At 45.3% G+C, this 18,772-nt stretch overlaps 2 protein-coding genes across 2 annotated transcripts in view; one reads left to right on the top strand and one right to left on the bottom strand.

Annotated features, from left to right (window-relative positions):
* Nucleotides 1-1,813: 1,813 nt before the first annotated feature.
* LOC127932317 (protein transport protein Sec23A-like) lies at nucleotides 1,814-15,468 on the bottom strand. The gene is given in 20 exon segments (XM_052527828.1): nucleotides 1,814-2,902; nucleotides 3,189-3,247; nucleotides 3,250-3,283; nucleotides 3,285-3,320; nucleotides 3,322-3,425; nucleotides 3,980-4,073; nucleotides 4,589-4,750; nucleotides 5,517-5,594; nucleotides 5,985-6,138; nucleotides 6,468-6,574; nucleotides 6,787-6,876; nucleotides 7,086-7,290; nucleotides 8,745-8,860; nucleotides 9,805-9,963; nucleotides 11,150-11,377; nucleotides 12,094-12,330; nucleotides 12,780-12,866; nucleotides 13,130-13,187; nucleotides 13,536-13,761; nucleotides 15,255-15,468. Coding segments are annotated over 19 exon segments (2,421 nt in total). The 5' UTR covers nucleotides 13,757-13,761; nucleotides 15,255-15,468; the 3' UTR covers nucleotides 1,814-2,710.
* A 168-nt stretch (nucleotides 15,469-15,636) lies between these two features.
* Nucleotides 15,637-18,772, top strand: part of LOC118389344 (coiled-coil domain-containing protein 85A) — a 45,436-nt gene continuing 42,300 nt past the window's right edge. Inside the window, exons 1-3 of the mRNA XM_052526071.1 lie at nucleotides 15,637-16,446; nucleotides 17,605-17,857; nucleotides 18,107-18,763. Of these exons, the coding sequence (XP_052382031.1) occupies nucleotides 16,210-16,446; nucleotides 17,605-17,857; nucleotides 18,107-18,763 (1,147 nt within the window). The 5' untranslated portion in view covers nucleotides 15,637-16,209. The remainder of the gene's footprint in view (nucleotides 16,447-17,604; nucleotides 17,858-18,106; nucleotides 18,764-18,772) is intronic.

Raw genomic sequence — 18,772 nt, 5'->3', positions numbered from 1 at the left:
CCCCTACTCTTACCATAAGTGCCATGGGATCTTTAATGACCTCAGAGTCAGGACACCCACTTAACGTTACATCTGAAAGACAGCACCCTACAATGGGATTTTATTTATTTTTTTAGACCAGAGGAAAGAGTGCCTTCTACTGGCCCAACATCACTTCCAGCAGCATCTGGTCTCCCATCCAGGAACTAACCAGGACCAACCCTGCTTAGCTTCAGAAGCAAGCCAGCAGTGGTATGCAGAGTGGTATGCTGCTGTACTGGTACAGAGGGTACCAGTACAGAATCAATGTGCGGAGGCACCGGTCAGTTGAGGTAATATGTACATGTAGATAGAGTTAACTATGGATTGATTTTAAACAGAGAGTAGCAGCAGCGTAAAAGTTTTTGTGGATGGTCTGTATATCCCTTCAGGAGTCTTATGGCTTGTGGGTGAAGCTGTTTATCAAGCCTCTTGGACCTCGACTTGGCAAAGCTCCCTACCGCTTGCTGTGTGGTAGCAGAGAGTACAGTCTATGACTAGGGTGGCTGGAGTCTTTGACAATTTTTAGGGCCTTCCTCTGACACCGCCTGATACAGAGGTCCTGGATGGCAGGAAGCTTGGCCCCAGTGTTGTACTGGGCTAGTTAAATAAAGGTTAAAAATACCCTCTGTAGTGATGCGGTCGGAGGCCAAGCAGTTGCCATACCAGGCAGTGATGCAACCAGTCAGGATGCTCTCGATGGTGCAGCTGTAGAACCTTCTGGAGGATCTGAGGACCCATGCCAAAACTTTTTAGTTTCCAGAGGGGGGATAGGCTTTGTCGTGCCCTCTTCACAACTGCCTTAGTGTGTTTGGACCATGCTAGTTTGTTGGGGACAACAAGGAACTTGAAGCTCTCAACCTGTTCCACTACAGCCCAGTCGATGAGAATGGGGGCGTTCTCAGTCCTCCTTTTTCTGTAGTCCACAATCATCTCCTTTGATCACGTTGAGGGAGAGGTTGTTGTCCTGGCACCACCCGACCAGGTTTCTGACCTCCTCCCTATAGACTCTCATCGTTGTTGGTGATCAGTTGTGTTTTGATGGGATTGTGTATGGGGTTTTAATGTCCTGTGGGACATTGGGTGTGAGAGTTGAAATTGCTGTTTTTTTGTGGATGTTTTTGTGCTAGTTATTTTTCCAATATTGAATGCAGATGCATATTGCTCACTGTCCAGTGAAGCGACTGATTTGATCAAGTCCCTTTGAAGTAAATTACCAGGCTCTCGAGTGGCGCAGCGGTCTAAAGCACTGCATCTTAGTGCAAGAGGCGTCACTACAGTCCCTGGTTTGAATCCAGGCTATATCACATCTGGCTGCGATTGGGATTCCCATTGGGTGGCAGGGGTAGGCCTTCATTGTAAATAAGAATTTGTTCTTAACTTGCCTAGTTAAATAAAAAAGTATAAAATAAATAAATACAAAATGAGGATGAGACGAACTAACCAGACAATTAAGACCAGATACCAGGAAACACAGTCGATACAGGAATCAGGGGTCAGCTACACCATGAACCAGACAGCTGCCCTTTGACCCCTAGCTTATCTGTGTGAATGAGGATCTTCTCACCATAGAGGGGCCATGTCATAAACCCTCGAAGTTCCAGAATGCTACTATTCTAATTATATGGTTCACACTTCTACTAAAGTCATACATTTTTTTTTAAATATGGTGTCCGTCTACACAGACCAGAGAAATGGAAGGATGAATGATTATCTGGTATTGCTGATCTATTTGACACATTTATATGACATAGAAACCCACACAAAACAATGAGGGAAACATAAAATACATAGCTGGTGAATAAGGTTGTCTTGACACTTTATATGCATAGCATTGAGAAACAAATCAGTCAGACTAAATCAAATCAATTACGTTCCCTTTTGTTACAGTAAGTACAAGTGTTAACATTAGGAAGACTAGAGTAGCGAGTCAAAGAACAGTGATGATGGGTTTCGGGGTAAGTAGTACAAAATGCCAGATGGTGCGAAAACGGATATGTGGAAAACGTAGTCAGTTGACTAGACTATGTAAAGGATGTGTTAGAAAAGTAAGAAGTTTTGTTTAATACAATAACAACATGTTTCATTGAACTTCCAGTCTTTCTGTATTCACAAGGAAAACAGTAGCACTACGAGGATAGATTGACAGTTTAATAAGAATATTATTTAAATGAATCATTATTTAGGGGAAATTTTATGGAAAAAATAAACTATAGGACGTTATCAAGAACATAAAAATATTTAAAGCGTCTCGAGCAACAATCATTGACCAAACTAGTACAGTAGCTACATGCCTTACCACAGACAGACAAAGAAGTAAATCAATAGCCAAATTATCATTATAAAAGGTGAGATGGAATGTAAGAACTGTGATAAATATCTGAGGATGCCTGGTCCCAGATCTGTTTGTGCTGTATAAGCCAACTCCTACGGTCATTCTCAAGGCATGAAAAACTGATCTGGGACCAGGCTACAACCGAGGTGCAGTAAGGCTTTTCCAGTGTGGGGGAGAAGTTAATGTCAATCACAATTTTAGGGAAGCAGAATTCCGGAAACTTAAAGCAGGAATGATAATAACTTAGATGATTTGAAACCATCATAGGTCATACGTGGGGAAAGTGTTACTAGGTCCCTGTATTCATACAGGAATGTCTCTCTCTTTCCTTCTCATCCCTCTCTCCTTTCAGGTCCTTCACTTTGGTCGCCTCGTCAACCAGACGTATGGTGAAGTGAAATAGAACGGTGGGCATATCGGTCTGATCACGAGGCGATCACTTTGGTCCCGGGACTGGGAAATTATGGCGCTCGACACGGCCAGCTTCTTCAAGTGGTCCATGAACACCTGTAGACTGACGTCGTCTGTGAGGATGGGGGCTCCGGTCTCCTAGAGAATGAGAAGAGACAGAAATGTGATGAGTATGGTGAAAACACTAGAGTAAAGCTGCCGTCAGTTGTATCAGATTCAAAATGGCCAGCAGAATAGAGACTGATGGTACATGAAGCTCTACCACTTGTAAGACTAGAATTCCTTTAAGAAAAATACAATTGACTCCCCATGATGAAACTCCAACCTTAACATCACCTATTTCCAAATCAAGTCCACAGCTGTTATTGTACATAAAAAGTGGTTCTCAGTTGACGTTTTGAAGAATGAATGAACATTGTATTACCTGTCCCCAGGAGTAGAGGTTGTTGTGTGTCTGGGAGGGGTTGACCTTGGACAGGAGGAGCGGGCCTGGGACCCTCCGTGCTCTGTGTCGATGTGTGTGGGGCATGGGGAAGCGGGTCTGCAGGATCTCCTGTGGCGTCATCCACAGGTGCTACCAGTAGATGCTTGAAGTTCTCGTACTCCGGCTGCTCCTGGTAACCCGCCTTACGCCATGGTAGGATGTTGTGTGTTGGTGTTACTGGGCGATGGTCTGGTGGAGAGAGAGATACAACCAGGGTTATTGTCACGGTAGGATGTTGTGTGTTGGTGTTAGTTATATAGACTAGGGTTATTGTCACGGTAGGATGTTGTGTGTTGGTGTTAGTTGTATACACCAGGGTTATTGTCACGGTAGGATGTTGTGTGTTGGTATTCTCTTAACATGTTGAGAATAGAAAATGACAGGGCATTGTGAATGAATGAACATAATGAATCTACTAATATGTATCCCATTTCTTCAAACCCACCACATCAGGCAGGTACACACACACACACACACACACACACACACACACACACACACACACACACACACACACACACACACACACACACACACACACACACACACACACACACACACACACACACACACGTCTTGTTTCTTGTTGTAATATGTGATTGACATTGTTGTTTATGCTCTACATGATGATGTTCCATTTGAGATGCTAGGAAATAATAATAATTCGTAGTGGTGTTCCAGCTACTAATAACTAGCATTAGACCACCAGCGCCGTTGTTTTCCTGTGTGACCTCTCACCTCTCCATGGTAGATGACCAGCTGGAAGAAGGTGTCCATGAGGAGGATCCGGTCGGGGAGAATACTGCCACTGTCCAGGAGAACAGGCTGTAGAACAGACAGACGGGACACAACAGGATAAGTCTCACATCCATTTTCTTACAGAGAAAGGTAGTGTGGAACTCATTGAGCATGTGATTATTTGACAAAACTAATCAGTTCTTAGGGAAATGTGACCTAATTATCTAATATACAGACTGGTTTTATAACAGCGTAGACTGGAAAACAAATCATTTAGAAAGTTAATTAGAATTAAATTCAATATTTAATCATTGATTGGCCGCATACACATTTTGCAGATGTTACTGCAGGTGCAGTGAAATGCTTATGTTTCTAGCTCCAACGGTGCAGTAATACCTAACAATACACACAAATGCAAAAAATAAATTAAGAAATGTCAGTAAGAAATAACATTAAAAAAAAAAAAATACTGCAAAGTTTCCTAGGAGCTAGAAAGTGGTCGACCGTGTTTTTCGTCGTCATCTAGTACACTATAGAGATAGAGAGTGTGTCATTAGAGTGTGCCATTAGTGTGTGTCCATAGTATTTGGTAGGAGTCTGACCTCCGGTGGTCCGTGGAAGGAGTAAGAGTACAGGATGGGCTGGATCATGATGAGAGACTGGGTCAGGTTCTGGCAGACAAAGTGGTGTCTGTAGTAGGAACACTCATCTGGGCTGTTGTTGAACACCTGCAGGAACGGCGACCGCCGCAGGTGGAACATAAACTAGAGGGAGGACAGAGACATTATTCTAACGATTATAATGAAATACAATTTTTTTTTTTTTTTTAAATATATATATATCATCAAATTATATACAGATTTTTTTTAGATTTGGGATATTGCATCATCAAATGTTCCTGTACATATCCCACTGAGGTCAACTAAACAAAGTGGAAGTTATGAGTTGTGATTATCTGTGCAATGGGAATATTTAAGATGAATAAAGTTAACGTTCAGTTTAGAGTGATTAGCACAATGTTTAGAATATGTATATATTTTCTATTTCTGTAATAAACATGAATTTTTCAGTGTTCTGTTTGTGACACTCGGGTTGATGGCCACTAGACACAGTGCTGTGTGTTATGGATCAAACTCCTGTCTGTTGACAGTGATTGACTCCAGACTGGAGGTACAAGGACACACTATTGTGTGATTCTGTAGCAACGGACAAAGTCACTGCCTTTTTGTTTCAACGTCATACAAGCCTCTGGTGTTAAGTTGTCAGACGAGGCCAATTACACAGTTCTCTGCTTCTGTGCTGGGTGGTGTTAGGATACAGCCGTTGACTACTTTTTCATCTACATATATCCATTTTGATATAAATATATTTTTTTGCTAAAGTTAGAGGTAAGCACTCAAGTAATCATTCAGATCTCGATGAGCTAGTTAAATCTATTCCACTTCACCTCTATTAGAAGGACTTGTATTGAAGGGCTCTCATTAAATAGCTTGTATAGTTCCAGAGTGTACCACTAGGTGTCAGTCTTACCTGTGGGTAGAGTGAGAGGGACTCCGAGAGCTTGAAGGAGGTGGGGTCGTCTTTGTTGAACTGACCGAATTTCTGACACTGTAACCGAGGAGACAAGACAAACGTCAGCGTCTTGAACTAAGGCAATCAACACATACCTTCAGGACTTCAGTCAAGTGCTGTTAGTTTAGGTATCCAACACAACTTCCCGAAACATCACAGAGGGATTTAAAAACGGTCAGCGAATTAGTATTCGTGTCATTCTGCTTCACATTCCAGACAACTCCTTTCTACATTCTTCTACAATGAATAAGAGCAAAGAGACACAAGAATACAAAGGATTCTTCTATCCACAATCACCCACAAGTCCTACATACATTCAGCTGTGTGAAGAACAACAGGCGACTCTCTTGGAATAGCCAAGGTGGGACCAATGCCCAATGACATTACAAAGCCTGTCACACATTGGTCAGCCTAGCTGTCACTCACCAGGCGAATGAGCTGTCTGTCCAGCCAGCGCAGGACGTCCGGCCCCTCTTCCGACTCGGCCCTGAACACGCCCAGCCTGGCCATGATGACCGCCGACGCCTCCTGGTCGAAGGACGACTCGATGTGCTGGATCTGGGACTGGGCGTCGGCCCAACTGGATGGAGGGAGAGAGAGGGAGTGGACAGGTTAGGGGCAGGGCGAGACTGACGCACGTGTGCGTAAGCACAAATCTAGGCTGCACGTCCACTTCCAGTCATTTAACAGGGCGAATGTCAACATCCTCATTTGTACGGCCGATATGGACTTTGTCTTTAAGCGGTCAGTTAACACAATGTGAGAAATACGACGTGGCCAAAATGCAGAGTCTTGCATATATATATATTGTAAGGGCTGTCAGTTCAGTAACACTTCAGTCAAGAACGATTTAGCAGTTCTGCAAACCCACTTCCTGTTTACTGTTTCAAAGCGAGAGAGAAGACTTACTTCCTGGCGACGGTGGTAACCCTGATCCTCCTCTGGGTGTTGGAGTGTTGGTACTGGGTGACAAACTGGACCGCTCCTCTACCACCCTGAGGGATTGGGGCGTTGTGCTGCACAGGGAAAATAACTACAATAGTTGGTATAGGAGTACATTTAATATTGCTAAACATCCTGCTTGAATAGTCAAAACCACATCCTAAGGAATCACTGAGGTGAATGATGAATTGTCACATTACATTGGTTTGGTCGACCCAAATCAATGACTACTTTGAGTAAGAATGAAATGAGGAACAAGTGATTGATCAAAGGGAAGTGTGTTCACCTGATTGACGACCTCGAAGTACAAGGCCAACGTCGTGGAGGGACTGAGACTGCAGATTTTCCACTGGGTTGTTCCTCCAACACCGACCTCCTGTAACAGAGACAAAGGGCCATTGAAGTCAATGAAAAACAGCTTCCCAATTCACTTCCAGAGGGGAAAATGCTATTAGAATAGAAGGTTGAACAATTCCCGCAAAACATTCCTGAAATTCTGGAAAAGCTGGGAATTTTGGGACCGTTTCTGGGATTATATATATTTTTTAACCCTATTTGGATTCTGTATGGGCCTGAAAGACTCACGTTCTCTGATATACATGGTCCCTTAGCGTTGAGGGAGACACAGGGCCCGATGGCCCCCGATACCTTCAGCTCCCTGGACACCTTGACTTCCAGCGTGCCTCCGAAGGCCATGCGGAACTCTCCGTTGTGGTCCTTACTGAACACCCTCTGGAAGGTCTGCTTGAACAGAGAGGTGTTGAAGGAGTCGCCCATCGCTATGTGACCTCTGAGAGGACGGAAACCGGGAGGGGAAAAAAACATGAATATTCAGCAGCATAATTCGAATACAAATACAAAAATGAAAAAGTCAATGAGCTAGTGAGGATGAAGTCTCTGGAAAAGTCAATGAGCTAGTGAGGATGAAGTCTCTGGAAAAGTCAATGAGCTAGTGAGGATGAAGTCTCTGGAAAAGTCAATGAGCTAGTGAGGATGAAGTCTCTGGAAAAGTCAATGAGCTAGTGAGGATGAAGTCTCTGGAAAAGTCAATGAGCTGGTGAGGATGAAGTCTCTGGAAAAGTCAATGAGCTAGTGAGGATGAAGTCTCTGGAAAAGTCAATGAGCTAGTGAGGATGAAGTCTCTGGAAAAGTCAATGAGCTAGTGAGGATGAAGTCTCTGGAAAAGTCAATGAGCTAGTGAGGATGAAGTCTCTGGAAAAGTCAATGAGCTAGTGAGGATGAAGTCTCTGGAAAAGTCAATGAGCTGGTGAGGATGAAGAGAAAAGGCTGAGCTAGTGAGGATGAAGTCTCTGGAAAAGTCAATGAGCTAGTGAGGATGAAGTCTCTGGAAAAGTCAATGAGCTAGTGAGGATGAAGTCTCTGGAAAAGTCAATGAGCAGGATGAGCTGGAAAAGTCAATGAGCTAGTGAGGATGAAGTCTCTGGAAAAGTCATCCTATCGAATGTAGAGGATTGTACAAAAGGTATTTCTTATTCAGATCAAATAAAAGCTTCAGTAGACAGTTCTCAAATCACCAGGGACATGAGGACTCCTTCAGCCCAATCCTACCTGGAATGCTCCTGCTCCAGTTTCAACTGTTCTGCCTTACTATTATTCAACCATGCTGGTAGTTGGATAAACATTTCATCTTGGCCCGTTCTGTTATAAGGCACAGCCGAAGAGGATGTCAATACATATGCTCTCTCTAATTCTCTCGGTTCCCCTCTCGGAGGACTGAAGCCCAAGGGACCGTTTGCCCATAGGACTACCAGTGACATGATGGCTCCTTGCTGAGAAGTCCACCTGACTGTGCTGCTGCTGAACAGTTTCAACTGTTCTGAGGTATGGATTATTCGACCATGCTGGTCATTTATGAACATTTGAACATCTTGAGAGTCATGTTCTGTTATAATCTCTAAAATAATTAAGCCAAAGAGGATTAAGCCACAAAAAGCCCGGTTCCTCTTGTTTCTTCCAGGTTTTGGCCTTTCTATGGAATGGTGGTTTTCCTAGCCACCGTGCTTTTACACCATTGTTTGCTGTTTGGGGTTTTAGGCTGGGTTTCTGTACAGCACTTTGAGATATCAGCTGATGTACGAAGGGCTATATAAATAAATTTGATTTGATTTGATTTTTAAAAAAAAAAAATGATTTGATTTTGACATGAGGGATTCAGCACAACTAGGGGAATCAGGTGAAGACAGGACACAGGTCAGGCGTAGGTCGTCTGAGACTGGTACTAACCCAGTGAGGTTGGATAAACATTTCATCTCTAGAAGTCCGGTCTGATCCAAGGCACAGGCGTAGATGTCAATACTGTGGCCGTTCACTGCCGCACGGTTCGCCAAGGCGTCGTAGTACTGAATAAAACAAAACAAGGGAACCGTTTGCAACATATACAAACAGTGCTGCGTAGCACCTTGAGAACTCTTTGGAGCATCGGTGTTTATGAACATACCTCAACAGAAGAGGTATGGAGAGAGAAGAGAGCGCAAACTTGAGCGAAATATTTGACACATCGTGAGAGCTTGACGTGAGTGAAAGAAAATAATTAAGCTAAACTACATTAAGACAAAAATCTCTTAAGTTGTTTCATCCATCTTAGCTCTAAAAACTAGCGTAGTCTTAAAGATGGAATCCGCAGTGGAGGGAAACAGTGTCACTAGCCGCTACAACACCATTGTTATTGTTTTTGTTGCGGGCGCTAAGGAGTGTCGCGCAGCATGGTAAAACAAAATTGCACCAGTGGAGGCTGCAAAGGGGAGGACGGCTCATAATAATGTCTGGAATAGAGAGAAGGGACATGGAAACCATTTTTATGTATTTGATACAATTCTACCTATAAAGTTCCAGCCATTACCACAAGCCCGTCCTCCCCAATTAAGGTGCCACCAACCTCCTGTGAATTGCACCACGTATTGTGTTGTATGACATCCGAGAAAAATAAGTGTTCGTTGTTTCCAGTAACTTCTGTTGTTGTTGTAATATCACAAAAGGATGTGGCAGTTCCACCAATGAAGGATTCCAGCTTTAACTCTAAAAACAAGGCCACTAAGAACAGAGACAAAACAACACCTTTTACAAGATATAACCAACCCACATACAAAGTTATCTTTTTCAGTGTCCATGTACGACACGGACAATAAAACTTCCATTCTACGCTATCCATTCTGCCACGCTATCCATTCTGCGCTATCCATTCTACCCTATCCATTCTACGCTATCCATTCTACGCTATCCATTCTACACTATCCATTCTACACTATCCATTCTACGCTATCCAGTCTGTTATTCTTGGACTGACCTTGGTGGCTTTCTTCAGATGCCGTGCGTTGTCCTTGGTGATGTCATGCCAGGAGCGGATGGGGGTCTTGAGTTCGTCTCCCACCACCATTCCGGGGCCCTGGGTGGGGGGTCCGCCCATGAACATCATCACACGGGCCCCTGTGTTGGGAAACGTACCCTGGGGGTGGAAAGACGGTGGCTATGGTCAGTATGGTCAACATTTGATTGATTTATTTGATTAATTCAACCATAAATATGGCATTTCTGACTGAGATGTGACTGCCAACACAGAAGCTGCCATTAGGTTATTGTAGTCTGATTGAACTGTAGTATGATATAACATAATGTATTGGGAATCTCCAGGTGAACAATAACGACAGCAATCGCTGAAAACAGCAATCTAAATCCCGTCGGTTTTAAGAAGATGGAACAGGAGACACCTGCAGAACAGAAGCAGAGAAAATGTCTTTCTGTCATCCCCCATTCTAATCCCACAGCACCAATGTTCTGTAAAAACCCGCCGAGAGGCTTGTAGGAAGTCACAACCTCAGCCGCTACGGAATCACAGTGTCACAGAACACATTAACAATCAGTGTCCTTGTACCTCCAGTCTGGCATCACCATCAACAGATATGACAAGTCTAGTGACCGCCAACCCGTACCACAAATGCCCGTCCCAAACAGAACACGGGATATACTGTGTATTACACGAAGGGAAAACATACGCCTTGTGTTAATTACTCTAAACGGAATCATTTCCCCATTACAGTGACATCCCAAGTGATTTGACTGTGAAATTGTATGCAAATGCTCCCTCAGTCACGGTAAGGATTCACCAAACTACCGATATCCCTTCAAGAAACTCATTCCTATTAAGTAACCATACAGACCAGGACCCGGCTTCCAAACAGCACCTTATCTTATCTCTAATCATGACATTATCAGTAGACATCAGCACCAGAGGACCGGACAGCAGGGAACACAGCTGTTCTAACATGTACCTACAGCATGTTAGTTGTGTTACTGGAGAGAGGAAGAATATAGTGGAGAGAGAGAGAAATAAGGCAAAAAGAAAGAAGCTGACCTTTGACCTCAGAAAGTACGAGTGGTACTATTGGCAGACCTAACTGAAGAGATAATGTCTGTGTGTGTGTGTGAGAGAGAAAAAGAAAGAAAAGGAGAGAGAGAAGTTTGTGAAAGGTTAGTGGAAACCTGTGACATGTCAGAGAGGGTTCAGTTTAGTTTTGAAGGTCAGTTGTCTATGTTGATGACATAGAATCAGGTTATTGGTACACCGCACAAAATGTGTACATAGTGTGTTTGTGTAAGTGTGTGTGTATGCACGCTTATGTAACTGTTATTACCTCCAGCAGGCCCACGGCGATGGACAGTGCTATTCCAGTAGACCGCAGTGGTCTCTTCCCCTGTGGTACAGGCCAGGGATCTCTCTGCAGCTCTCCCAACAGGTCTGTCAGGTTCATGTCTACCTTATGGACTGGCTGCAGGAACCGACAGGTGACGGCTGGATCCTGAGGGGCCGCGGGACGACCTTGAGGCCCAGATGCCGATGGGTTCGTCAGGCCTAGCATCTCCTGAAAGAGAGAAAGAGAGCTATGAGTTCTCTTGGAATTTCAACAATGGTATTGTGGAATATTGCATGGCAGCCTAAGAGTTTATCTTGGCCTGACCAGTCTCTTTACTGTATTCTATATAGGCCTAACGCTCTGACTGTACACAATATCATATACAACACTGTATTTCAAAGTACCTCTGACAATGTTTTTGAATATTACATGACAGACTAAGGGGAATGTTCCCTGTCGGCTGTATAGGCCTAACGCTCTGTTTCTGGGTGTTAGGACCCTAGGGCTTTTTCTGTATAAACACTACCCCTGTAGTGGCATAGACCCATTCTATGTCATTCAGAACCATCCCAAAGAGCCAATCATATCTTTTTATCCTATCCTGTGACACCTGGCTGTCTTTGACCTGTATCCTGTCCCCATTCTACTGTTTTATTGTCATTTAATTTCCAATTGATACAAGGACACCTAGACATGATCATATGACAAACGACCACAACAAAGATCCTATTCTATTTCTATGGACAAAGCAGACTTTGACCTAGATCAGAGGTCTCAAACACACGGCCCTCGGGCCAAATGCGGTCCGTGAAATATTTAATGCGGCCAGCGGTTGTCGTCATATTACAGTCATCTTGGTACAACTAATCCAGATCTTTTCCCAAAACTAATGAATACATCTTCAAGACTACTTGCCTTCCCGTATGTAACAGTTACTGACTGACCTGGATCTGTTTGGAGGAAAGCTCCTTGGTTCCTCTGAACACGTAGCTCTTTGCAATTCCCTCGCAGCTCAGCTCGTGGACCTGCACCATGCGTCCGAAGGTGATGAGGCCGACCAGGGCGTTGGGGGGCAGCAGGGACAGGGACATCTGCAGGGACTCCTTCAGGGCCTGCAGATCCTCCTCCTCCAGACACGTGTCCACCACGTACAAGAAGATGAGGGGGTTCGGGGGGCCGCGCTACATTGGTGGCAGAGACGGGATTGGAGATGTTATTTCACAGAAAGAAAGTGCTGAGGTCTTTAGATTTGAGTTAACATGGTTTTTCTATGTTCTTGGGATGGTGTCACATGACATGTGATACACTTTGAGGTCAGGTGACTTTTGTTTTGTAACCAGATGTCACTTTGTAAATTGACAACGTCCATTACAATTAACAGAAAAGACAAAGAATGTCTAAAGAAATGCTCAACTTAAAAGTGATGGTAATGTCATGTGGTGTGCACATTTTCCAGTACATTCTTTGTGGCTGGTAACTCAACTTGAGGATTAAAGAAACATTCATATTTGATGAAGCAATTCTGTGGGTTGAGACGTACAACTACAAAGCCAGGCGCGTGTACAGAACATAGTGTCTGTGTGCAAAGTTCAGAGTTCAGTGATCTCTATGTAGAACTGTACGTGTTTACCTGCACTATGTACTCAATGGTTGAGAACTGTGGCATGAGCTCAGCCGGCTGGTTTACGTCCGATATGCCGGCGTATGACGGGGGGAACTGTGAAGGAGAGAACGAGAAGACAAAAGTGGTTAGCTTCACCTGCTAAAGGAATGTAGACAGGCCACTTTAAAGATATTCCTACTACCACCAGCTGTGTTCCTTTGTGGAATATGACTAGTATAAACACAGGAATGTATGTAGTCCGCCTACAGATATGACTATCAATATAGGTCTAAATGGTACATTATGCACCTCGAATATTCTATGGTGGAATAGTGTTTGGTCGGACAGCTCAGTATAGTCCGTTGTGGTGTACTCACTGGGTTTCTTTGGAAGCAGAAGTTGCACGCCCATATTTTGGCTCTGTAGTCAACTTGGCTACAAAGGGGGGAAGACAGAGCTACTTGGATACAGTGTACAGCAGTCAAACAAACCTGTCACCTAGCCTGAGGCTTTCCCTGAGTGATTGTAGCTACACCTAAGCATTCCTAAAGATATTAAAAACATAGTTGATGATCCCTTTCTTCTCCTACTCTTCCCTTCAACCCGAGACGTAAGTTCTCAGAAGAATAAAAAGCTGAAGTTGAAAACAAAGAGATGCCAGGTAAGTCGTTGGACATAGCTTAGATTTTAGCTAAGTGCTTGTAAAAACATCAACAAGCAACAATAAAAACACTCACTCAGCCTAAAACAACAACATTCACCTCCACTCCTAAAAATACTCACCATAGCGGGTTTAGTACGGCCTTGCAGTTGGCCCTGCTACAGAGGACCGGTTCGTACTGCACCGGTGGCAGGTCTGGCCTCTCCTTGAGTGGGGTGAAGAGGCAGGAGACAGGCACTACCAGCCGGGTAGCTTCCAGCCTGCTCGAGGGCCACAGGTTCCAGCTAAAACGCACGCCATCCCGATCCTCATTCTGTTGGATAAACTCCTGGTATGTCGCCATGGCAACTTCAATGGGAAAGAAAGTGAAGAGATTCTTAATAAACTTGTCTGGTTAAATAAAAGGTTAAATAAACAAATATAGAGAGAAGTTAGTCCGATAGCTAAACTAGCTCTTGCTAAGGGCAGGTAGTCTGTCGTAGCTTCTCCGAGAGCTGTTTGAGTCTGGAGTTCGGTGTGAGCTAACGCTCACTTTTCAATCTTTCCATGGCTTTGTTCCAAGTTCATAGGTGGAGGCCTATGTGGAATATGGATGACGATGATGTTCGTCACCAAAACCTGTTTGTCATGTTTTGATACTTAAGAATCCCTGGGCTAATTTTGAATCCTACATAAATGTTGGTCACAGCCATTTCAACGACGTAACATTTCAGTGACGAGTGAGACTTGGGCTTATCGGCCTCGATAGGTATGAACGGCAGTAACCAGATGTCTTAGATTTCTATAGCTTTGGAAGTCCTGTATATATATATTTTTTTATCTGATCTTATCTAGATTGTCTGATGATGGCATTAGAACATCTGACATGAAAAGAAAAAGGGGACATTTTGAGTTCAATGGAAAAGCATTAAAGCTGCAATTTGGTAAAAATACAGGCATGTCACATGATTGCACAAAACACAGGGTTATGGAATGTTATGGAACGTTTCCTTGTAAAGCAATTCCATGTAATGTTATGGAACAGACCACCACCACTTGAAGGTCTTCTGACACACTTATCAAGACAGAACTGTCTGTTCCAAACCATAGTTCACTTCAGCTATCTAATTCAGATATGAACCAAAATGAACGTGCACCTCTCCACTCTCTCATTCATGGGAACCCTCCGCGACAAACAGCTCTACCAGGTGATCGACAGCTGGCCTACAGGACCCTTCACTCGAAGTAGCATCGATCCATTGATTACACAACGGAGTGCTTACATGGACAAGACTAAAAACTGTATCTTCTAGCTATGCTATATACTGGCACATCTTAGCTATTACTGGCCATTACTAGGAACCAAATGATGATCATCTTGGCAACATTTAACTACAAGCATGTTGTAGTAGTTAAATGGTTAGACAGGTTGTAAGTCGCTCTGGATAAGAGCGTCTGCTAAATGACTTAAATGTAAATGTAATGTAAAATGTATCACAAATCACATTTTAGGATCTCGTTCCTGGTAGAGATGCCTTCCTGAAAGGAGGCGGATGCTAGTAGCAGCAACAAGCTAGTTAGCGACAGGTTCTAGTTGACGTTAGCTAGTAAAATCGAAATCTTAGGTAACGTTAGCTAACGTCAGTTAGCATTTAATCAAATTCCGGGAGTGTTTCTAATGTAAACTTGATATAAAACACGATCATGCAAGTTATATTAACGATACATGTTAACTAGGCTAGCCTTGCTAACGGACTAACCCAGCCTTTAGTCGGCTTTTTTTCTGGACGAACGCAAACAGAATGGCCCAGCTCGACACTTTTCATCAAATTGATGCAGGCAGATCAGACGGAGAACCATACCTTTTATACAGATCCGGTTGGAAATCCAGACGAAGGTAAATAAATATTATACTGTAATAAATCGGATCAGCATTTAGGTGACAAATACCGATGCGCAAACAGAATGAGAGAGCGAAGAACCTGAGGGGGCAACTCCCAGCCGGTGGTCCTCTACTTCAGTAGAATGACGTGTTACTACATTTTCTGGCTCTCGTGTCCATGACGTGGGATACAAGCACGCACAGGAGGATCATGGGAAATGATGTCCTGAATTTATTATAGGCCCATAAAAAAAGATGACGAAATGCTGTAGCCCATGGCTTTTGATCTGTAGATGGCGCTGGGTACCAAAGCATACCCATCACCCCGCACCATTTGATGGAGACACTTGGATGGAGAGAGAGAGAGAGAGAGAGAGAGAGAGAGAGAGAGAGAGAGAGAGAGAGAGAGAGAGAGAGAGAGAGAGAGAGAGAGAGAGAGGAGGTTCTGCTAGTCACTGCAATCACGCTCTCTCCATCTATTCACGCGCAGTGCACTTGCCTGGCGATGCTACAGCGGTTCCTCCTCCCTTATGTATTGGACTGTACAGCTACAAGAGGCGGGAGATGCGCATCAGCAACCCGCTACCCGCCGAAGCTCCCTTCACTTCAGGACGGAAGAGACTAAATGTGGATGCATTCAGGTGCAAACTTGCATGAACTAAAAAATATTCCATGCCGGGGTTTCGGGATGCTAGATAGTTGCACGTAGCCTTTTCTAGGGCTATATTTCACTGTTGGACGAGGGATTCGGCGGCGTCCTCAGCTGTTGCATTTGGGGGCTGAAGTGTCAGGCAACTATGTGATTTGATTTCGAACGGTAATTCCGGATCAGTTTGACTTGTGCGGCTGATGCGAGCGGAGGTTGACTGTTAGTGCCCTCTGAGTTGTATTTCAAGCCTGTTGTCGCCGGTATTCCCGACAACGGAACCGTAGGGATGGAAAAAGCTAGTCAGCCACAGCTTTCGCTGTCCATAACAAAGAGTGAAAGTCCAGCGGAGGACATCTCAAATATACAGGACGAGGACCTTCTCAAGTGGACCAAAGAGGATTTGGTGCGGCGGCTCCGGCGGTCTGAAACTGATAAAATGAGCGTGATACTGGACCACAGCAATCTGATCCGCGAGGTCAATCGCAGCCTCCAGCTACACTTGAACGAAATAAGAGGGCTGAAGGTGAGGAATGGGCGCGCATGGCATTTCTAAAAAGATGAGATCATAGTTAACGGGGGGGAGGCCGCACTGGCGCACCTGAGCGCGCACAGCATGAGAGGGTGTTCGTGGTTGAGTTTGCGCGTTCTTTAAAGGGCGCCGCTGTCCACATGATGAAATGGAGGCAGGATGTATATACGTTCATTTAATTTGACAAGATCTCTCTCCCTCTCCATGTGCATGTATCTGTGAGCGTGCATGAGCCTACTTGTGTGTGCATCCTTCATCTTCCATCAGAAAGCATAGTGAGAGGGCATCTGGGCTGAATGTCAAGCATCATCATTCTTCTCTCTTTCTCACTCACTCACCTGTTGTCTTTAGTCTCCATCTCCTTTGCAAAAGCTTTGGTGTGTAGGCCTGTGGCGCAACCCTGCTGCTTGCTCTTGGAATATCACCAACAAATTCTACTAGGCTACAAGAGTAAAGCTATTTAACCCAGAATACTCACACTCCCCAAATATATGACTTCTCTCTCCCAAATCATATTTGGTGCAGTGTAACTAGCAATAATAATCCTGGCATAATTTTATTATTTCTCCAAGCTACTTAATCTTGATTTAACATCCTACTCCGATACTCTGGGATTCATTAAAATTAGATAGGAGCGACTGAGACGAAGCACATGGGGATGGAGGAAGGATCCTTGGCTGCTTCAGAGAGCAGGCCCAAAAGGCCCAGCCCGAAGCACCATGGTACCTAATTAAACTACACGTGCTGGAGGGTCTGAGGTGTATGTTATTATGAATAATTAGGGGAGGTGGAGAACTTTGGGCAAAGATGCCGTCATGTTGCAAATGAGAGAGAGAGAGAGTGGTATGTTCTGGCCTGGTGCTATGCCCTCCCTCCCTGGCTCCCTCTCTCAGCTCACACACGGCCTATTTGCCCTCTACCACTCTTACATCCAACATTTTCACATCCATATTTATGTGATACAGAGGTTTATGAGCAGCTGATTTTCATTTGTATTTGACTCTGTCTTTGATTGACATGATATTAAAGTGAGGTTTCCTCGAATAAAGGATTTCTACCCCAGTAGGACCTAGATAAGAGGGAATGAATAAAATAGCACTAATGAACACTTCTCACCTCTCTTTCTCCACTCATCTCGTCTCCTCTCCTCAGGACATCAACCAGAAACTGCAGGAGGACAACCGGGAGCTGAGGGACCTGTGTTGCTTCCTGGATGACGACCGTCAGAAGGGCAAGCGGGTGTCCAGGGAGTGGCAGCGACTGGGGCGCTACAGCGCCTCCATCATGAGGAAGGAGGTGACGTTGTACCTTCAGAAGCTCAAGGAGCTGGAGTTGCGGCAGGACGAGGTGGTCCGGGAGAACTTGGATCTCAAAGAACTCTGTTTGTTACTCGACGAGGAGAAAGGTGGAGGAGGAGGAGGAGGAGGTGGTGGAGGGGTGGGGGTTGGTGGTGAGGAGGAGGAGGGAGGTTGTGTGGTGGGGGTGGCAGGAGGGTGTAGGAATTCTATCGATAGCCAGAGTAGTTTGTTGCTGGTCCCCCGGGACAGGGTTGTTGATGAGGGACGTGGGGATGGGAGTAGTACGTCTAGCGCGGGAGCGCCGACATCGATCACCCCCACCACAAGCAGCTCCACCTGGTTACACATGCCGGTAGCCTCGGGCGGTGGAACTGGGAGCCCGGAGCATCTCCAAAAGCCCCGGGCTGGCAGTGTGAGTGGAGAACGTGAGATCCCCTCCAGCCCTGAACCTCCTCACCCCCAGGGCAGGCACCGTAGTACCAGCCTGGGTATCCCTACGCCATGCCCCAGCTCTGCCGGCCCCGCTGCGGCTCCATCTCGGTGCCCGACCACACCCATAGCGCCCGTTCCATGCGGGGCTCAGCCCGAGAAGTACGGCCGCAACGTGGGACGCCGGAGCCCCGAGTCCCAGCACCCATCCACCAAGCACCACCACCTCCACAGCTCCGACCTGCTTCTCTCCCAGAAACAGCAGCACCTCCTGGGGTCGGGTCAGGGCGGCAGCGCCGGGGAGCTCTACCAGAGGCACCACAGGGGGAGCATCGGGGGCGGTAGCTGCTGTGGAAGCCCCGAGCCCAGACAGGCACATCTAGGGTTGGGGACGCCAGAGCACCAGCACCATGAGAAGGGCTGTGTGATGTCAGCCGGGGGCAGTCCAGAGACTCACAGGCACCAGTATAGTGGGAGTCCAGACCACATGAAGTTCGGCAGCCCTGGGAGAGAGGCACAGAAGAGACCGGCCACCGCTGAAGAGCTGTCACCGCATCACAGGAGCATCTACAACGGCATGAACGGTAGGTGTT

This window comes from Oncorhynchus keta, chromosome 10 (genome assembly GCF_023373465.1).
Source record: "Oncorhynchus keta strain PuntledgeMale-10-30-2019 chromosome 10, Oket_V2, whole genome shotgun sequence".
In the NCBI taxonomy this organism is placed as follows: domain Eukaryota; kingdom Metazoa; phylum Chordata; class Actinopteri; order Salmoniformes; family Salmonidae; genus Oncorhynchus; species Oncorhynchus keta.
Note: the sequence above shows the minus strand (reverse complement) of the source record. Positions and strands in the feature narration are given on the sequence as shown.